Raw genomic sequence first — 22,562 nt, forward strand, 5'->3', positions numbered from 1 at the left:
AGTTTTCTCAATGTGTGTAATGCGTTTGATTTACCTAAGGATGGGCTCCTCATCCGTTAATCTCCACAATGCGTTGTTACTGATGGTGTTTGGCCGGAATATTCTGCAGATAATGCGGAGGCATTTGTTGATGCAAGATTGTAGACTCTGTGTGATGGTGTTAGAGACCAGCCATGTTTCGCTTCCGCGCAACAATACGGACTTCACGCATGAACCGAATATTCGTAATTTAGTGCGTCTAGAAATTTACGAACTCTCCCATACTGTATGCATTCGCCCGAATGCCGCCCTTGCTTTATTTAGCCTGAAGTTGACATCTTCATCTGCTCCATCATCTGCCGTTATGATGCAGCGGAGGTAGCAGTAGTTTTCAACAAATTTCACCGGGCATCCGTCAACTAATATCTGCCTTGCGTTATTGTGGTTAACTCTCATAGCCAGTACGACAGTACGTGCCATCGCGACTAGTCTGTCCACCTTCGCTTGCATGTCAGAGAGTTTGTGAGAGGGGAGGCAGATGTTATCGGCGAAGTCCAGGTCCTCAAGATGTTTGGGGAAGCTCCATACGATGCCTTTTTTGTCCAGGTTCAGTTAGCTCATGATGTCATCAAGGACGATGACGAAGAGAAGGGGTGACAGGGGACAACCTTGTCTTACGCCTGCGTTGGTAGTGAATGGATCGCTGATATCGCCTTTGTGAAGCACTGCCAGTTCGGAGTTCTCGTAGAGGGCTTTGATGAGGCGGATTATCTTGGCGAGAACTCCTTTTCTACTCAGTGCCAGCCATATTGCGTCTCGTTTGATAGGATCGAACGCCTTCTTATTGTGAATAGCAACCAAAAAGTGAGTGCTCAACATACTAGGGCGTCCCCCAGAAGCGATGAATGAAGCAATGCATTCACACTTACGTCAAAGAGAAATGATACTAACGACAGAAATAAAATGCGTTTTGCGTCATGGAATATTTCATCACTTACCGGATGTAGCTATGAAGTGGCTAAAACGTTACGGAACGACGCGTTGGTATAGCTTGAAACTCCTGCTACGGCAGGCACCTTGACGCGGTGCAGGGGCTTAATCGAATCTCTAAACGGCTCCAAACACCAGGAGGAATTGTCTTTCAGAAGATAACTCACCCTGATGCCTGGTATAGCTAGAGAACAATGGCCAAGAGCTGTCACCTCCTAATCCAGGGTGTTTTGCGCCGCCGTGCCCATTGGATGATTTGCAGCCAGAAGGTAAATTCGACTTATTGGTCGAGCTCCAAGAGATCTAGTATGGAAGACACTTAGAGAAATGCATAGGACTTACATACGACATCACAAGTCTTATGTGCTAGCGATGTATCTGAGAAGTTCTCGATAAACGTAGGGGCACATCAGGGCTCGGCCCTCAGTCCCTTATTATACCTGGTTATAGATACTCTAACACGCAAACTACAAGATGCATTGCCTTGGACACTGTTGTACACCGATGATGTCGCTCTACTATCAGAGAATGCTGATGCTTTACAAAATAAATTGTCACAGTGGGCTGAAGTCTTGGAAGCAAATGGCTTACGCATAAGCAGAAAACAGAGCACGCCACTTTCGCCTTTAATAATAGTGACCAGATTCCAAAATTTCATGTCGATGCCGAAACGATATCCCCGTCTGAGGGTTTCAAAGCTGGCAAAGTTGACGCCCAGTCTCAGGAGTCTTGAGTGAGAAAAATATGCCAAATAAAAAGCGGTGGTTACACCATGTGGCGGAGATGAGAATGTTGCGATCTAGTAGCGTGAAATGGCTGACTGTATCAAAAGCCTTCAAGAGATCCAAGCTACTAAGGCAGTCTTCTCGCTAGGGCGGTTTTGGTTAAGCCTGAGGTTAACCTGAGTGTTTAAAGCTGTAAGTGCTGTGGAAGGTAGGTAGATAAGTAGGTAGGCTGTGGGGTTACTATGCTCTCTACGGAAGGCATGTTTATGTAGAGCTGGGTCAGATGTTTCGTGAGGAGTGGGAGGAGTAACAGGGCCTTAAGTGCCTTCCCTATTTGGGAAAGGAGAGTTATAGCGCGAAAAAACGACCTTGGTTGGCGGGTTTCAATAGTGGGGCTACCCTCCGTGCAATGGGTCCATGTTTTTCAGCATCAGCATGTTAATTCCATTCGAGTCATTCTGAAAAACTGGCTTTGGAAGCTTTCACTTTGTTGATGACTACTTACACGTCATGTTGTGTAGCAGTTTGTGCAGCCGTCTGATGGCACGGCACTTGGACCTATCGACCAGAGAATACCGGCTAAAAAACTATAAAATCCTCTCTTCGGATCCGACGAAATACAACCACCGAAAGTAATTAGCACCCTGTCTTTGTGCTTTATCTGGTTCGATAGAAACCTTACGGTGTACCACAGCTGACTCACATGGGAGGTGAAGTTGCAGGTCTTCAGGTGCTCCGTCCATTTGATCCGCTTCCAAATTAAGATCCCTTGTTCGGGGATCCCCGGGGTCGGTATGGCGTAAGCGGTCACGCTCGTGTGCTAACATGGCTGCCTCGACTGGGAAATTGGGATGTATATAACGGATCTCTCCATCTAGGATGAAGCGAGCCATAGCAGCGATGATCGCCTTGCGGAATACGCGTTCGGCTACGTACACATCGGTAAAGATGGGAAGAGCGCTGAAAGTGTCGTTGGTGAATTTCGAGAAGCTGGCAGCGGGCTGGATGTAAGGGGCAGAAGGGCATTTTATTGGGCCAACCCCATTTTTCGGCTTTTACAAAAATAATATAAAACAGGAAACCAAAAAATGGGCCTTATCCACTCCAAAAAGTTTTTGAACTTCAATGCCAACAGAACAAAATTTGCTCTAACCCTACATAAAAAAGGCCTCAGATTACTCTGTGGAGCACTTACTGGTCACTTTGCCTGTAATAAACACTTTAACACAATAGGATTAACTAGTATAAGATTATGCAGGTTCTGCTGTTGTGAAGAGGAGTCTATGGAACACTTAATCACCAACTATGAGGCATTAGGCCACAGGAGGCGCAGAATCCTGGACTCGTGCCTACTAGACCAGGAAGGCCTACTATTGCTCCCTCCTAAGAAGCTAGTTGGATTTCTCGGTATTCTAAATAATTATAATTAAGTAATTAGGGGCGCAAAATAAATCAATCTGGTCGCAGTGCATAAAGGCCCTAGCCTAACCCGTACAACCATTACCATTACAAAGGTTGCTCAAGTGAACTTGGAAGAGCCGTAGAGATTCCGTTTGTGGTGCTAGATGGTTGCGCCAGTGCATTACGCCAGTAAGAGGCCATGGGGATGGGTACAGACGCCTAATGAAGGCAGCAACATGTGGCTAAAAACCGAGTGGGCCACTCCCCATGTGTAATAAGGTCTAATCGGGTATTGAAGAGGCACCACCTGTCGAACTAATTGTACCTGACCGATGCGAAGTTTGGGTGGAGCCGTCTTTGACAAATGCAGCAGAAAAAAACTTCGGGCCTAAGGTTAGACTCAATGTCAGTATTGCTGCATAGAGATGCTCCAGTAAAGATAAACGAGGCGTGAGATTCAGCTAGAGGCACTAGATAGGAATAGTTTACTGGCGCATCCGCCCTTCGTCGAGTTATTCTGGTACGTAGAACCGGCTGCCACGGGCATGTTTTTTATTTCGTCTTATTTATTATTTTTATTATCAATTACTTTGTTCTTTATTGTGCTTATTTTGCAATTTAATAATAGACTTTGAATAAAACAAAGTTGAATATCAAATGCTCACCCAATAAAAATGATTATAAGTGAATATTACTCTGTTTCGGTGTTTGTATTATGCTAAAAATTATAATTTTTAGCGTTAAATTTTGCTATAGTTTTTAATGATAATTTATGAAGAAAATAGTATATATCAGAAAACTGATATTTGACTGCATTTGTGTGTAGTAATTTTTAAATTAGATCCACACATTGAGACATTATAAGCAAAACTTTCGTTGCCATAATGCAAAGTCAACCCAAAAAAATAATAAAAAGGATTTTCTTCGAAAGAGTTCGAATATATAATATAATAAATAAGTAATTTCAAGTTCACAGTAAATTTCCAACGAAATGAAAAAATCTAATTATGAACCACTTGCTGCATACTGTGTTCCATTTCCATCCCATTATGGCCCTCCGTATCAGCTGTGACCATGCAAAATATATTTAATTTGTGAATCTAAACAAACCGGCCTCAAATTAGAAGAAGGTAAATAAAGTGTCTTTCGCCGTAAATATAAATTCATTAAAATGTTTTCTTCCTTAGCAATGGGTGTCACTGTATTGCTGCCATATCAGATACCTGAGGGGAAAACTGGCGCGCAAGCAATTGACTACCTTACAAAGCGCCTTTTGGCGCTGGGTGCCATCCATACCGGCCAATTCCTGGTAGATTGCGAAACCTACATTTCCACACCACCCCATGGCCCAGCCAAAACTGTGCATGTACTTCACGATTCCGAATATCCAGCAACCACCTTCGCTACATTAGACAATGGTGCTGGCAAGCAAATACCACTAGTGGCAGACAACCTCTTCGATTTGCTTATGCTCAAAATGACAACGGTGTACACGTCTAAAAAGCAAACGAAAATCGAATCAAAGGGTGCACGTTTTGAATATGGTGATTTCCTCATAAAACTAGGTTCGGTGACAATGATGGAGAACTTCAAAGGCATACTCATTGAGATCGAATATCGGCCGTGTGTAGTACTTTCGTATTGTTGGGAAATGATACGTGAAATGCTGCAAGGCTTTCTAGGCATGCAAATCGCCAAAGAATACCCCGCTTACTTTTCACAACAAATATTGAATCCTATAGGCCAGCAGCAGATACATCCAAAACAAAATGATGTCTACGAACCGATCGATACGATCAATCAGTATTTGGAGAGTTTTACAAATTATCGCAAACAAAATGTGCTGCCGGTGGCGAGCAGTGGCGGTGCAGCATCAGCGCAAAATTCGGCAGCTGGCATGCAAGGCGGCAATCAACGAATGCGGCTCTTGTAGTAGTAGTTACCTTTTTTAGTTGGCGGTAATTTAAGAGTTTTATTTTTAAAATAGTTAAGTAACATAGAAGAAATGATAGCGCAAGGGCTCAGAAACTGGTCAAAATTTCATTTTAAATTAAATAAATTTGTACGGTGTATACCTCGCTTTCCTAGTAGCGGGTTGTCGTTGCCGGGACGCGTTGTAGCAGCTGCACATAAGCCAAGATTTTTATTTAAAATTTTCCACGACGAATTGATAATTGGAACAATGGGTACTTACGCTTGGCGTTTTTTTAGTTGAGCTCCAAAAATGGCAGTTCCACTATGCTAATAAAGCATCAACAAAAGGTGGCACAAAATTAATCACCCTATCAAAATATATCACCGAGTTGTAGCAGCGGTACGAGTCGGTTGTATATCTGAGAAAGGACTGTGGTTTATAAATTTAAAAAATTAGCGCAATCTTCGGAATTCGCGAAGGATTCTAATCAGTATAATCAATTTCAGTACTTTAAAACGACTTTTTCGTTATTTAAAAAAAATTATGAAAAATATAGGGGAATATTTTATATAAATAAATCTCTCGATTCCAGCGTCGCCACACAGGTATCTGTGTGAGCCAAATTATAATTATTATATCTCAGAAAAAAAACACTGTGGAATGGATTTTGTGGAACAAAATAAGGACGCACAACTAAACGAAGGGAGTTCGGACAAATGCTTTTTTTAAAGCAGTTTTATGAAAGTTCATTAAAAGGACAGTTGGCGGGTTAAAATTTTCTAAAAAAATATTGAACAGAAAAATTTATTAGGGATGGGTATATCAAGATGCGCAAACAGCTATAGCAGTACCAGTATAGGGTGCGTTTTTAAGAGCTCGAGGACTTAAAATGATACAATAATTCGAAATATAAATATTGTTGGAATGCATTTTTTGTATTATAATCTGGTAGCTGATTTCATGGTATTTATTTTTGGAATATGATTTCCGGCAATTGTTCGCCGCTACCACAAGTTACATCGTCCATTCGATCAGTCGAGTTTTCGATTACTCTCCAATAAATCTGGCCGTATGGCGTCAATTGTGGTTTAAATATTGGCTTTCAATGCTTCGATGCATTTGCCTATTGATGGAATAAGTTTCGCCTTCCATCTGTCACTCGTTTCAGTGTCCCATCGGCTTTGCCACCGCTGCATGGTTTGGTATTTCTTTTTGGAGTCCAACACATCCATTCGTTCCCTGACCATGAGGACGACGGGTATCTCCCCGTTGATCACAAAGACTGCGGCGCCAGAGACAGTGCGGTCGGCTGAAGCAACTCTGCGTGCCGCTGTTTGTTGCACAGCCTTCACTGATTTGCACTTGCGAAAATTATATGCCGGGACAGGATCAAAGAAATTCCCGGAAGAGAGAGCATATTTAAGAAAAACTTTTTGGATTCGTTCAGTTCTGTTGATAGAGAATTGGTGGCAAGGCCTCCAAATAAACACGGCATATTCTAATGTAATTAGATCGAACAAATGCTGTAAATATCAATTTAAAAGTATAGGGTGTGTAAAGCTCGAGCTATTCCTTCTTATAAAACCAAGTATAGAGCACGCTTTAGATAGAATAAAATCTGTGTGATTAAGAAATGTAAAACGTGCAACAAAAGCCAACCCCTAGGTCTTTGGTTTCTTCAACAGAGTGAAGTACATCATCCCCGATGTTATAAGAAGTACGAATGATGTTAGTTATTTTTGAAAACGTGAGTTTAAACCATTTTTTAATATTAAGCGATAGTCGAGAGACACTACACCGGTCCCACGACAGTCGGTTCTTCGCAACCGGAACGACCCGGATTTACCTCCGGCCAAGGACAGTCACTCCAGCAACATTAACCGTGCATGTATGGGGAATGTTTATGCTGCTACAACAACAACAACCACAGACACTACAGCAATTAACTAAACGGTTAACATCAGCTTGAAGTTTATGTATATCGCCGTCGGCTTTGAAATAATAGAATATATAGAATATAGTTTTAACTCATCTGCATTCAGAAGGAAGAAAAACAACTACTTATATCATTGATAAATACAACAAAAAGCGAATGACTCAATATACTTCAGGACCCAAAATATACTCGCATGTTTGCTTCGTTGCCTGCCGAAGGACGTCTGCTATTAGAAAAAACTGTTTCCATCAATTGATATTTCATGCCAGAGTTTTCGAAACTATACACTTCCGAATGCCAGTTACGCATCGACCCAACCGTCTAGTGACAAATAGGAGATCCCACGACAGTCGGTTCTTCGCAACCGGAACGACCCGGATTTATATCCGGCCAAGGACTGTCACTTCAGCAGCATTCCTCGCATGTATATATGCTTGGGGAATGTTTATGCTGCTACAACAACAAACTCTACAACTATTTATATAACCCCATTACCTAAGGTGTAAAGACCGACTGCCACTTCTACCTATTACCACCTAAGGCCCCTCAGCGCTTCACATACTCACTAGATTCATCTATCCCTTCTTCTCGAAATAACAACGCACTTCATTTATCATTCTTCAATATTTGCAATATGTAGTACGAACTTTATTTTTTACTTGGTAAGTAATTTTGTTGAAATACATGTAAATATGTAGCATACGTAGGTATGTTGTTATATCATATTTTTATATATATAATTAAAGATATATGTTTGTATGTATGTATTTATGTATATGCAAATTTATAGTAATAACGTTTAATTAAAAAGTAGAATTAGTAGTAAGTTTTATAGTATGCGGTTTACGTCTGTAGTGGTAGTAAGCTACGCTTAGCGCAGCACTTTTCGCTCTTCTAATTATTGATCTTTACTTTAATTAATACAAAAAAGAATTTCAATTTTGCAAAGGCATAAAATCTAATAATATATGTAAATTTTTTTTTAGTTGAACAAAAGTAAAAAGCAGCCGATTTTCTAGCCAAAATTTTATTTAAATTTAAATAAATTATGCATAATTTTCCTTATTACAATTACCATATATTCTAAAAAAGAAATTCCAAAACTGAAAAGAAGTACAAAGTAATTATTAGTTACATTCAACAATAAGTGCGACTTATTTATTTAATTTACTTATTTTTCTTTTGTTTTACTTTTTCTTAGTCACTTCGTGCGTAAGCCAAACTTTATCGTCACAAAATTTTGCATTTTTTCTTTGTCCTGCAGATATTTATGTATGTACGTATGAAGGATGGAGGATGGAGGGAACTGCTGCCGCTGATGCTGATGATTTTCATGTTTGTTACTACGTCTCGCCGCCTCGGCTAACTTAGCACTGTTGTTGTGGTTTAAATGTATTTGTTGGCTCTGTTCATTTTATTAGCTTATTGTTTTTCAAGAAATGCTTATAGTTAACAGTTAGAGTAGATTAGGAATAAAATTCACTCTCTCACGCATTCATGTGTGTGTGTGTGTCTTCGCATGAAGCTGCGTATAATTATTGGGTGAAATTTCCCCCACAAGTCCACAATTTGCATAATTTTCAAGTAAATGCTTATTAGAGCACGATGGAATTGATTGCGTGTGTGTGTGTGTGTGTGTTTGTAAGAGTGACATCTACAGCAAAACTTCGCATTATTGTGAGCATAACAAAGAGTTAATATATAAATTTCGACATTAATTAGCAAGTTTTTGTAGAATTACAATTTAAATTTACGTGCAACTTATTTAATAAATAAATTTGAATTGTCGGTATGTTCAAATTTTCTCTTTTGGAGTAAAGCATTTAACGGAAACTTTTGTTGGTACCCCCTAGTGTGCAAACTGCAGAGAGTACACAGGGTGGCGCGCAGTGCCGCTGCTTTGTTTTCGGCGAATTTGAGAGCAGACAGACAGCACAGAATAAACAAACTTAGCGAGTTACTTGTTTTTAAGGCAATAAAAAAATTCATAAAATTTAATAAGTTCAAATAATAAAAAAAAAATCAGTTAAAATCGAAATAATCGATTTTTGAAGTTATCGATTGATAAAATGTATGGTAATAAGTTCAAATATTTAAAAAAAAAAATTTACAAAATTTAAGAAATTGAAATATTAAAAAAAAAAAAAATTTACAAAATTTAAGAAATTCAAATATTAAAAAAAAATAATTGACAAAAGTGCAAATATCAAAGAAAAATTGTTTAGAGATTTTCGGTAAGTGAGTTTGTAGTCTGTCCCTCTCCGTTTAAGCAATGTCAAGGGGGTTTAGAAGTTATGAGATTTTTTGCTGCTAACCACGTGATTGTGAATGCATTTTATGGAGAAGAAGCGCCGACACTCTCAGTAAAGTAACTGGACCAATTTTAGCAACACTGTGCGCTTATGCCGAATCTTATACTTCAATCCAATTTTATACCACATCAATCAGAGGTGTGGCCAAGTATCAGACCGTTAACTAGCTCTCAGCGAATTTGAAAGAATCAGCTGATTGGCTGATGTAATAGGCGTCATCAAGACAACGCTTTGCTTACGAAGAAACCGTGATTGTGTTAGTGATATATGGGAGAAAAAAAATCAATGCAGCCTCTCCCTCAGGTTGCTTCGTTGTCGTTTGAACGAGTGTGTGAAACGAGCGAACTGAAATCGGCTGCCGGTGGCATCCGAAGTTACGCGTGTTTTACTTATATGTGTTTGCTGTCACCTGTAATAAATTCGCCTTGACACAGTCTTAGCACACTGATTTCAGTCATAACGCGGCACTGCTTAAAAGGTAGACACGCCCAAAGAATGTGTGTGCAAACACATGACTTCTGTTGTAGAACTTGTCTTGATCAGGTGGAGGAAGAGACAATCTCGCAACTACTGTGCCATTCATTGTCCTGCTCTATCCACTCTATCCACACGTGGGTTTATTATTCTAGGTTGACAATTTTTTAGTGATCTGGAAGATCGCAGTTCTGCAGAAATCAGAGATGTTCTAAAATTTTTAAAAAGCACACACTCTGGTTTTTGGAGTGATAGGCACAAGCACCCCATGCGACATCACTATGGGTTATGAGCCTGAGTTTGCCGCCCTACAGGACAATTCAACTTAACCTCTAACCTACTAGCGAAATTGTGTGTATGGTAGGTGCGCTGCCGTAGCCGAATAGGTTGGTGCGTGACTACCATTCGGAACTCGCAGAGAGAACGAACGTTGGTTCGAATCTCGGTGAAACACCAAAATTAAGAAAATGTTTCAAGCTTACGCACATCGTTGCACCGCTACTCTGCTCTTAAAGGATTATATTAACATTTTATGAAAACAAAAAAAACAAAAAACAAATTTTTTTTTTCGAAATTTTACAGGTATCTGTGCCCTTAATAAATTTGATAGCAAAAAATTGAACAAAGAAAATCGCCTTTTCATGGCGTAATTACAAACATATAAATGCATGCATGCGCGCATATTTTACCCCATCTATTTGTATGTAATTATCAAATTTCGCTCTTGCGCACCTGCGTTTTTTTCTATCTTTGCCACAATTCATCTGTTTGTCACTCACTGAGTAGACTTTTTTTTTTTGCAATTTTTCGCTCTATTAACTTGCTTCCTTAAAATATGCTCCCCCACACAGCATCACAACAGGTGAGTTACATTTTTCCTACACTCTAAACTTTCGTCTTAAAGTAGGTAACGAGTTATTTTCATGAGAGAGAAATTATTCGACTCTTTGTTAAATGCTCACTAAATATATTCGCATGCGATAAATTTTCTCTTGTTTTTTGAATGCATGCAATTTGTCACGTTATTAACACTTAAACGTAATTGCTTCAAAAGTTTACAATTTTCCTTAGTTTTAGTACACAAAAAAAAAAAAAAAACGCGAATACAATTTATGAGAAAGCATTCTTCTTAAAATATACTCGTAAATGTAGTATTTCTAAAAAGTAGTTAATTTTACATAGTATTGAAATTGATGATAATCGAAGTAACGCAAATTCTTGACTTTCTTCTTCTTCTTCTTCGTCTTCGTCTTCTTTATTTTCAACCCACTCTAGGGACTAACACCAAATGTAAATTTGTAAATACGCGCGCGCAGCTGTTAAAAGTATTTAAGCTGCTGCTCCGCTGCTAAGCAACCAACCAACAAAACTGGCTGCTGGTTCTCGGTTCTCTACTTTTGTGCGCATGCATTTTCCGGTATTGAGAAAATATGTATGTATATATTATACCCTTCTTCTCTTACATATATAATTCATTCTTTACACAAAATACAACTTTGCTTACATAAAAACCATAGCCGCTTTGCTGCTTTTGGTGATTTTTGCAACGCTACTACTTGGTTTGAGTAAATTTTTTGTTTGTTGTTGTTTTTTTTTTTGTTTTGTTTCTTGCTATGCAGTTAAAAGTGCGAAAATGTGTATGTATATTTTGCTTGTTTCGCCACTTATTAGCGCCAAATTAATTATAAGCATTTTTTTCGTTTCTTGTGTCACCAATTTTTTTACAATATTCTTATGGTTTTTCTTTTGTTTTTTTGGTTGTTCTTTTTTTTAATGTTTTGTTTTTTTGTTTGCCAATTTAACGTACGTTTGTAGAAACATTTACATTTTTCAAGAAGATTGCAATTTTTCATTTTTACTACACAAATTTGCAATTTCTTTGTGTCGTCGTCGCACAAACAACGCGGAAAATCTGAAGAAAAAAAAAACTACTGCAATACTCATTTAGTTTTTTGTGTTGTGTATTTTTATTTTATTTTGCATCTTCTATTGTTTTTATGTGGTTCAATTAATTTCTATTGTTAGGGATGGCAATTTTTTGGTTATTTTTTTTTTTTACAAAAGTTTTTTAAGTAAAAATACAAAACAACTCCATTATTAGGCGCGTATAATAAATTTGCGAAAATCTAAATCATACCAATGAAGACTTAAAAAATATTACATTTAGTTTCAATTAATAAAAAAGGGAATTACAATAAACGGGCTTTAAATGATAGCGGAAAAGTGAGTGTCGGGTTGATGCTAAGCTTTACTGATTGCTAAGTTTTACTAATAGTTTTGCTGTTGTTGCTGATAGGCTATGCAGTGTGTGTGCTCTTTTCGAGTAGTACAGTTACATATTTTCATTACATATTGGTTTTTGTTTTTTCTTGGTTATTCCTGTTCCTTTCTCTTGCTCCAATTACATACAAATTTACTAGCGAGGCCACTAACAAATACTTATATATAATTTTCATACATTCCCCTCAAAAACTGGAGCAAAACTACTGAAGGTGTCAATACATTTTTATTTTTAGGTTTGTGGTGTGGTTCGTGTGGGAATGGTGCGTATTCTTTACTTGTTCCTGTTTTGTTGTTGTTGTCAATTATATTACTTTTTTACCAAATTTGCTTTCCAGTGTTTTTTCCTCCTTCGTTGATTGATTTTCTTGCGATTTATTATACGCCTGCTGTCCATGTGTGTGTATGTGTGGGTGTGGAAAAATGTGTGTCATATGAAGTAGTTCAAATTTGTAGCATTCACTTATTTGTTTGTTGCTGGTCGGTATCGTTTTATCCTCACAGTTCTTACTCGGTTTTATTAGAGCAGCGGATGATAATACTATTTGATTTATTATTACTTTTGCTGTCGGTTATAGTTGTAAGAGTTTTTTCTTTTTTTTTTTAATTTTTTTTTTCATTTTATTTTTTTTTTTTTACGTTTTTTAATACTTTTTTTTGTTTTAAAATTTTTTTTTAATTTTGTTTTTTAATATTTGTCGGTTGATTTGTAGAAAGAATGCATTTATTTTGTGGTTAAAAAGTTCGGATTCTGGTTTTTGTTGTTGTTGTGTATGTTGCTTTAGTTATAGTTAATAGCCACGTACTCCACTAGTCGCGTAGCGGAATAGTTTGTGGCTTAATATGGCCACCGTCTCCTTCGGAGACAAATCGTTTACGTCCTCTGCAAAGAAAGAAGAAGAGAGAAAGAGAGAGTGTTACAGATATATATTTTTTTGATAAATTGTTGTTGTTTGTATATAAAATATCACTTAAATATAAAATTTAATACCATCACTTTAACCCCCTTAAGGGTAGTTAGAATTTTCAAAAAATTGGATTTTTGAAGTAAAACTTCTTAGGCGTCGATGGACGAGCGAGAATGCAGAGTAAAATTTCAAGGCCGTGCAACGTTTTGGGTATTTTCCTTCCGCGAGAGAGAAAAAAGATATAACGTAGAGGAAAAGGAGAAAGAGAGCTATATACCTTATATATATCTTAGATACACTTTAGGCTATTTTTCCTGAGTTTTTACTTGTGATTGCTAATTTCTAGTGAGAAATAACACTGCCTACTTTTTGGCGCTTGTTTGTTGGTGTAAACTTGTAGGAAATATATTTTGGTGTCCACTTTTTGGCGTTATATTTCCTTGGTGCCTACTGTTTGGGGCGTTTTTTGGTCCCAATTTTTTGGCGTTTCTTTTTTTGAGCCTATTTTTTGGCGTTTCTTTTTTTGAGCCTATTTTTTGGCGCTTATGTCCGTTTCCTGGCTAGTACTGGTGCATACTATAAAGTGCTGTCCATTGCGGTGTCGGATTTATTGGTATTGCTGTGCGGTAATTTGTGCCGTTGCTGAGATTCTAGAATCGCTGCGTTTGTGCGGGTGATAATCGCTCGGAGTAGTGCGCGTTGTTGCCATGGTTTGTGCCCGGCGTTTACCTACACCGGTCGACCCTTCTCAGTTTTTTGTAAATTTTGTCTATTTGTATTCTCTCCTTATGTTGTGAATTTATTTAGATATATATTCTTTTCTCTCTCTCTCTCTCATTCTCTCTCGGGTCTCTGTCTCTCTCATCTTTCCCTGCCTTGAAAGTTTCACTTCTGTTATATGTACTACGCTACACACACGTTTTTTGATTTTTTGCATTTTCTTAAAGTAAAGTATCTTAAAAATATTGTGTGAAAATTTGAAGTGAATCCGACAAATACTTTTAGAATTATTCAACAATTATCAAAGGGCGCTCGGGCAAAAACAAAGAAAAACAAAAACCTTCAATGCGTTTTTCTCAAAACTATGTTTTCTGAACTGGTGATCAATGTAACCTAAAAACCGCTTGGCAGAATTCAATAAAATTTATACTGCTTTTGAAAAACATAAAAACTTTTACCTGGTCGAAGGACTTTTTTTTTTCAAAATTTCGATTTTTTGTAAACAATTAATTTCCAGAGGCCGCCATATTGTTAATTTTGAAAAAAAAAAAAGCTTCGATCAGGCACAAAATTATCTATTTATTAATAAAACTAATTTCTCTTGTCCGATTGATTTTCTATGAATCTCTAAGGACCAGTGAAGATCAACGCAAGGGACTTCTGGAGAAACGGGCTCCACACACACGGCGATACCTTTTACAATTATTAATGACATTTTATTTTGGCATACAAATATTTGCTGAAAATTTTAAATTTTTATTGTCCACAAAACTCAAAAATGCACACACGCTTCAATGCCCTTTCCACAACACACCACCACCGCCAAATTTATTCCATTCAATCGGCGCATATTCGCCATTAACCTCCACAGCCAGCCAGCCAGCTAGCCAGCCATATAGGCTAAGGTTAATGAAAAGTGAAAGTAAGAGCCCCTGCATTAAATTAAAGAAGCATTGATTTCACAGCCGCTGCATTTACCGAATGCGCGCGCACAACACAATACCAAAAGCACACCTAAGCATCTACACAAATGGTGGAGCACTCCCACCCACGTGGGCAGCTGCGCCAGTGCCAAAGGTAGGACCAAACCCAACGCCAACGTCCCGCCGCCCACACTATCTCTCACTCACGCAGCTTTGGCTGCTTTTGACAACAACGCACACTTACACTATTTCGGATAGCAGGGATGCATGAATGAAAAGCGCGCGAAAAGGTTGTTGTTGTTGTTGTTGTTGTTTCGCCTTGTTATTGGTAGCAAAACGTGGGCTGTTGCAACTTGCACCGGTTTCTGGGTTCAGAGACGAAAGCTTTTGTCGTATTGACGTAAAGTACAACCACCAACTCTACACAGCAGATTGTCGAGTGCATCTCAACGTAAGGTGAGCTTTTCTCGCTGAGCGGCATTGCAAAGTTCACTACAGGCGCATTGGGTCAATGCAGTTTCTCGACCGTTGCTGCTGGTTACTTGCATTTGTGTGGGGATAATATAAATAATTATATAGGTATGTATATAATTCGCATTTACTGGTACAGGTAACTGTATAAATTACAGAGGTTTGGAAATTATATGGCAGGATATTCGAATGAGGCTTTACATAAATACCGTTTGTCTAGTAAATCTTTTCATATGAAAATATTCGACAAGGAAACATTTTTGAAGTGGATTTGGAAAGGTATTGATTGATTTATTTATTTATTTTTATAACAAAACAAACTTTTTCTACTTTCCGCGATTTATGAGAAAAATAAAAATTTATTTGAAATAATCCAGATAAAAAAAGGATTTAAAAAATCTTATATTCGGCACTGTCTCAAAATACTCTTTACATATGAACAAAATGGAAAATAAAATAAATGTACATGATTATTTTTATGGTTGTTGTTGTAGCGGTATAAACATTTCTCATACATATACGGGGAATGCAGCTGAAGCGACAATCCTTGACTGGATATAAATGCGGGTCGTGCTGGTTAAGCAGAACCGACGGTCGTGGGAACGATGACTAACCAAATAAAAAAAATAAAAAAACAAAAAAAAACAAAAAAACATAAAAAAACAAAAAAACATAAAAAAACAAAAAAATAAAAATAAAAAAATTCAAAAAAAAAATTCAAAAAAAAAAAATTTTAAAACAAAAAAAATCAATTACAAAAAAAAAAAGAAATTAAAACAAAACCAAGTTTAAAAACAAAGAAAAATTAAAACAAAAAAACAGATTGAACAACAATAACACAGATATCAAAAAGCAACCGGGTCGTTCCGGTTACGTAAAACAGACTGTCGTGGGAACAATGACTAAATGAACAAAAAAATTAAAAAAAAAAAATAATAATAAAAAAAAAAATTAAAAAAAAACCCAGTTTAAAAAAAAAACCGACCATTTTGTGACGAACTTGACTTAAAAATCTTAGCCTAGGTCCTTACCATGTGAAATGAGGTCAAGAAGTTATGATCATCTAAAGCCCAGAAAAGTTCTCCGATTGGGCTTTGTAAACATTTGAAGAAAATTCTAGTTTTTATCGAAAAACCTAAAATTCACTTCAATCGTGGAAGCTGAAACCCCTGAAACTGATAGTCAAACTATTAATCCATACAAAAACTTTCACGCTCTTGCCGTTCTCTGTGAAAGAACAACGAAATTACGATCTGAGTTGTGGTGTACAAGTCAGGTGTTCTCTACAAAGGTAATGCGCCAAGCTCATTTCTCATTCCCCAGTCAAGAGGTTTCTAGCCAAGTACAGTAACCAAGTATTAGACTATCGGTAAAATCTCGTGATTAAGGAAGTGAAATTTGCCCTAAAATTACCAAGATTAGAGCTGATAGAATACTTCCACAATAGACCTTTTCGATCAATAGCAGATTTGCATGGACCATAGGAATAGGAATAGAGGAAGGAAAGTTGCGTATATATTGAAAGTGATGTATATGCCTAAGTGCTTCAGTTTTAGTCTGTTATTCAATAACCCCACACCGACTTCTACTACAAAAGCCCAACATCTATAAACATTTTGCAACGCACCACAAATAAGCGAATTTTCAAATCTAAACGATTAGACTTCGTCGGTCGCGGCCAGTGCGAATTTCTTGAGTACCGCACCGCCATCGGCTTTCTTTGCGTGAGCTGTCAGTTGATCTCTCAACATTTGCCGATTTCCTCTTTTTACATCTCGAGTACTGCTACTACTACAGTCATGGCGAACTATAGCTGGCTGATTGCAGGGAGTTCATTCACCCGTTGACCTTTTTTTGCATTCCCTCATTTTCTCACTCGCCACAGCAACACCAACTAACGCATCCACAACTAGCGAGAGCAGCAAAACAGCTGGCTGCAATGCAAACTGCACGTGTGCCGTCGTGTGTGTGTATGTATGTGTATTTATCAGCAACCGCGAGCCTTTTCTGCTTCACGTTGTTCGTCGCCGTCGTCGTCGCCTGAACTTTTTTGTGTCATTCTTTCGTTTTGCTGCTGCCATATTTGCGTTTCTTTCTTGCCATCATAAACTGAAACTAGTTTTCTTCATTTGTTGCTTACGTTTTGTCCACACTGGAGCCGATAGCACCGGCCACCCGCGCCAAATGCTGATACCCACCACCCCTACCTAGACTGCCGCCAGATCGCCGCCAGATCACTTTAATGCCTTGAAGCTAATTTTTTTTGCACCTCGGTGGCTTGAAACAGCATCGACGATGTGAAATCTTAACCAAATAATGACTAACCGGTAACGCAGCTTAAAAAAGAAGCAAAAATAAAAATACAGAGCAGCGACCCAAATTGTTTATTCGGTTGTAAGTTTCAGCTGTTTGATGTGTTGCACCGCTAAACGCCAAACAGCCGCACAACAACTTAGTATGTCACCGCTGGTTGATTCGGTGTAAACGCAAGATATATCAAAAAAACCAATAAAGGCATTTAAAACAAAGCAAACACAAAATTAATTCGATTAACTCGAAATTTCAAAACTTTGTTACATGGTTGGCGGAAAACAAGGGCCACACCCGTTGTTTTCATGCGTTTCTTCGGTAGCACAATTTTGTTTTTTTTATTGTTTATGTGTTTTCTAAAAGTGAGCTACCACAAACCTAAGTTCATCGAACCCCTTCATTGGTGCACAAATCGACGCAATCGACAAATTTTTCACTTCCAACGAGATTTTGGGCTGCAGTTCAGCGCTTGCCGCCATCCCCTGCCCTATTACGGCTGATCAATACAATTCGTGCGAAGCAAACTTGTTTACGAGAAGCTTTATGACAACGGGGAGATGGAGGTGGCGCAATAAGTATTGCTCAGACAGAAAATGGTTGGTGTTAAGTAGAAAATGTTTGTTGTTGTAACAGGCAAATTGAAAATTTCCACATATTATTTTATATAAGAATATGTACGCATTGGAGGACGACGTATTTGGCTTCGAGCGAGACGAAATAGAACGAATTTAAAAAAAAAAACTAAAAAAAAATAAATAAACTAAATAAAAATAATAAAAACCAAAAGAAAAAATATATAAAAGAAAAAAATAAATAAAATTAAATAAATAACTAAAAATAAAATGAAATGAGTAAATAAAAAATAAAATATATAAAATACATAAAAAAAAACACAAAATTAAAAATAATAAAAAACTAAATAAATAATAAAATTAAGTAAATAAAAAAATAAAAATAGTAATAAAAAAGAAATAAAAAATAAATTAAAAAAATTAAATAAAATAAATAAAAAATTTAAAAGAAATTTTAAGAAAAAAATTAAAACCATAAAATAAAGTTAAAAACAACAAAATAAAATTAATAAAAAAATTAAAACAAAAATAAAAAAAATTAAATAAAACAAAAAAATATAAAAGAAAATAAATAAAAAACAAGGAAAGACAAAAACAAAAATAATTAAAAACATAAAATAAATTAAAAAAGAAAAAATAAAATTAATAAAAAAACATTAAGACAAAAAAAAAGAAAAAATTAAGGCAAACAAAAGAAAAATATAAAAGAAAATAAATAAAAAACAAAAAATGTAAACTAAAAAAAAAAAACAAAAAATGATAAATTAGACAAAAATAAAAAAAATTTAAATAAAACAAAAAATAAAAAACGAGGAAAGAAAAAACAAACAAAAAACAAAATATAAAAAAATTGGACAAAAACATAAAAAAAACTAAAAAAAAAATTCTAACCAAGGCGGTGAATATTTATAGGTCTAAATTTCCCTGATATATGAAAGCTATTTTATATACAAATATGTAAGCATATATTACAAACATTTATAGAGGTCTTTGGCTTCGTTCGAGACGGAGTAAAGATAATTTAAAAAAACTAAAAATTAAATAAAAAATTAAATTTAATAAAATAAAATAAAAAAAACAAAATGAATAAATATAAAAACAAAAAAAAAAGATATCAAACCAAAAGCACGGCTACTAATTTGTCAAACTTTCTCCGATACATGAAAGTAATATACATAAATAAATAAAAATAATAATCTAACAAAAATATTTTGAACAAATTTTTGTGCAAAGTACAGAGAATATATTTTTAGGCCAAAAATTTTAAAAAATTCTAGAAGATGCAGGTCGCAACATTTTTAGGCGTGAATTTTTTACGACTATATTTCTGAAATATTTGAAGGGATTTACTTCGTATTTACGTGGTTATTTGGAGAATTTATGTTCTTTAAGAAAGAAATACAAATTTAAAGTTAACAAAAAAAATTTACATAAATAGAAAAATCTAAGAATTTAGAAGGAAAAAAGAACAAAAAAAGTTAAAAAAAATTATAAAAAAAACCAAAAAATTATTAAAAAAAAGAAACAAAAAAATTAAAACAAAAAACAAACAAAAAAAATTAAAACAAAAATAACAAAAAAATTTAAAAGAAATGACAAAAAAATTAAAAAAATAAAAACAAAAAATTAAAAAGAAAATAAAAATTAAAACAAGCAAACACACAAAAAAATTAAAAAAAGAAAACAAAAAAAGTTAAGAAAAAAAAATTTTAATAAACAAAAAAAAATTAAAAAAAAAATAAAAAATAAATAAAAAAAAAAAACAAAAAAAAAATAAAAAAAAACAAAAAATAAATAAAAAAAAAACAATTTAAAAAAAGCAAACACAAAAAATGTTAAAACAAATATATATGTACATACATATATATAAAATTGAAAAATGTGAAGCCAAAGGAAAAATATTTAATGAAAAATTCCAACGAATTAAAAAAAAAGTTCCAAAAATTTAAAAAAAAGGTTACAAAAATGTATTAAAAAAAAATCCAAAAAATTTAAAAATCTTTTTGTCTCACAAATAAATAGATTATAAGCGATTTTAGAATTTCCTAAAAACAATAAAAAAAAGAAAAGAAAATTGGAATACCTTATAGCGGTTTTGATATTTCTGAGAAATGTCGACCTTAACAGAAAGTATTTTATTGCTATTAAGCTGCTTTTTAAGGAGCAGCCCATGTAGAGACTAGTCAGGCAAGTAGGTGAAATAAAACCAAAATAAAATATACTATAAGTCCATTTATTCTACAAACTGAAGCTGTAAGAGTGAACTTGTAAAAAAAAAAAAAAAGTTTCTCAAAATGAAGAAAATCTGAACCAGGCGGAGAAGGACTTGGCTTCACTTGGTGTGTTGCCACTGGCGCCGGGGTTAGCACGAGAAAGAAACGACTGGCGCGCTTTGTTAAACTCGGCCAAAATCGCGTAAGCGGTTATCGCGCCAATTAAGACGAAGAAGAACCTGGGATCCCTACATTGTAAAAAATTCATGGCGAAACTTATTAATAGGTGAAAAAATACATACATAGGTACAAGGTGGCGCAAAATTAGTCATCCGATTTTGTTTTTGTATAACTTTTCTACTAAATAAAAATGATTTTGGGTATGGGAAGCTTCATTTTGACCTTTACGCGCTCCATTGCTGTCTGTTTGTATACTACAGCTATCCAGTTGTTTAGTTCAGAGGGTTCAAATATGATTGATGTACGACGCCATTTGTAAAGATTATAAATCTTCCGATAGGATGATTCATTTTGAGCCACTTTCAATTTATCTTCTCACGGCTTGATCCGTGGATAGCCTCAAAAGATGAACAGTTTTACCGCGACAGTATACGAGATCTACCAGAAAGATGGGAAAAAGTAGTAGCCAGCGATGGGCAATACTTTCAATGATTCAGTTGTAACCATTTTTTCAGAATAAAGTTGTATTTTCTTAAAAAAAAAACAGCGAGAACTTAGTTGCGCACCTTTCTGCGAATAGTTTCTGAAAAAAAAACCAAAAATATGTTTTTCTTGACCATTTGGATTACGATTTATTTTATTATACGTAACCGTATTTATATCCAGCCAAGGACTGTCTCTTCAGCAGCTTTTCCTGTGTAGTTATAGCTACAACAACAACCTTTTGTACTGATTGCCAAAGTTGCTTTATTAGTTTTACCTCACGGGGATCTGGCGACGATTTCACATCATATTGGCATTGGATTTCAATTTAGTTAGAAGCCTTGATTTGTTTGCACAGACCTTGCAAATCCATCAAATGACCAAAACTTTGTATTTCTAAATGAATTCATAAAAATATTACTTATAAAATAGTGGGAACTACTAAATTTCAAATCGCTTCTTCTATGACAACATTCACGCAACAACAACGCATTTGCCACCTTATCGCCAATTTAGAAATCAGATTTTTATATTCATTTAAGAGAATATATCTCATACGAAAATTGCATATTTCCTTAATATCTTTTCAAAAAACGTGGGCGTATTTAGCCAACATTTGTGTTCCCATTCCCACAGCTTTTGTTTTGTTTCTCCAGATTCGTGTTTGCAAAAATAGAAAGACTTGCTATCACAAGCACAATAAAGTAGCACACGCGGGACACAATTTTGATTAAGAACATGGCGATATACATATATTCTTAATATGTATGTATGTACTATATTGTATTCTATTTATAGAAATATAAAATGAGGTCACGCAATATTATATCAAAAATGTGGCGGGAATTGATTAAAAAAAAATTTTTTTTTTTGTTTATCTTTAGAATTTATTTCATTGCCTTCAAAGTAGGCCTCTTCTGAATTAATAATATGATACATTTCTGCCAATTAGCTCTTTGGGACGGAGCCGCTCGACGGGCGAGCGTCGCTGAGGACGGTATTGAAGTGCGCAGTAAAGAAAATAATTACGTTGAAGGTTATAAAAACTAAGGCTTTATTTAACCCAAGAAAATTTTTTCATATACTCAAGAAATACCTAATTATAAACAAACAAATTAAAAAAAAAAAACAGCAACAAAAAGAAGTTATGTTGTATTTACGTATACGTTTTATATTCCGGCATTCTGTGATATCGTTCAAATTGACGAAGCAATGCCGTCATCTTTCGTCTAATCAGATTCAAAGTAATATTCGTTAGAACTGTCACTATCTAACGTATAATCTCTAGATCGCTTAGCCATCGTGCGCAGGATAAAACATAAAATAATAGGTCTATTTATAAGTTCGTGCGGTTTTACAACAGATGGCGTAACTTGATTATTATTCCATCGATCCACATTTCCAAACATTCATTGGAGAGCTACTGTCGTAAGGCACAAACGTCAGTATAAGTTTTTTATTTGAAGCGTAAACAACAATATTTTTACCACACTTGAAAATGTCGAATTTCGTGCCAAATAATGTGTTTTTGCGGGGAATTCTTCTTCATTATTTTAATATGAAGAAAAAAGCAGCCGAAAGTCATCGTATCTTGGTGGAAGTTTATGGTGAGCATGCTCTATCTGAGCGAACGTGCCAGAAGTGGTTTGCACGCTTTAAAAGTGGTGATTTTGGCTTGGAAGACGAAGAACGCGAGGGTGCGCCGCCAAAGTTCATGGATACCGAATTGGAGGAATTGTTCGATCAAGATCCGGCTCAAACGCAAGAAGA

At 35.7% G+C, this 22,562-nt stretch overlaps 2 protein-coding genes across 8 annotated transcripts in view; one reads left to right on the forward strand and one right to left on the reverse strand.

Annotated features, from left to right (window-relative positions):
- Positions 1–4,118: 4,118 nt before the first annotated feature.
- Positions 4,119–5,228, forward strand: LOC128856313 (mediator of RNA polymerase II transcription subunit 20). The gene is made up of 2 exons (XM_054091607.1): positions 4,119–4,225; positions 4,283–5,228. The coding sequence occupies exon 2, from the start codon at positions 4,285–4,287 to the stop codon at positions 5,026–5,028; it is 744 nt and encodes a 247-aa protein (XP_053947582.1). The 5' UTR covers positions 4,119–4,225; positions 4,283–4,284; the 3' UTR covers positions 5,029–5,228.
- A 7,308-nt stretch (positions 5,229–12,536) lies between these two features.
- The window catches only part of LOC128857181 (programmed cell death protein 4), a 67,282-nt gene continuing 57,256 nt past the window's right edge, over positions 12,537–22,562 (reverse strand). For all 7 annotated transcript variants that reach the window (XM_054092810.1, XM_054092815.1, XM_054092813.1 and 4 more), the window contains one exon: positions 12,537–12,895. In XM_054092810.1, the coding sequence (XP_053948785.1) occupies positions 12,823–12,895 (73 nt within the window). In that variant the 3' untranslated portion in view covers positions 12,537–12,822. The remainder of the gene's footprint in view (positions 12,896–22,562) is intronic.

The sequence above is a fragment of the Anastrepha ludens genome, chromosome 3 (genome assembly GCF_028408465.1).
Source record: "Anastrepha ludens isolate Willacy chromosome 3, idAnaLude1.1, whole genome shotgun sequence".
Lineage (NCBI taxonomy): Eukaryota > Metazoa > Arthropoda > Insecta > Diptera > Tephritidae > Anastrepha > Anastrepha ludens.

Bases quoted from the DNA above. Each gene is read 5' to 3' on its own strand.
- LOC128856313 (XM_054091607.1), top strand. From the start codon at position 4,285: ATGGGTGTCACTGTATTGCTGCCATATCAGATACCTGAGGGGAAAACT.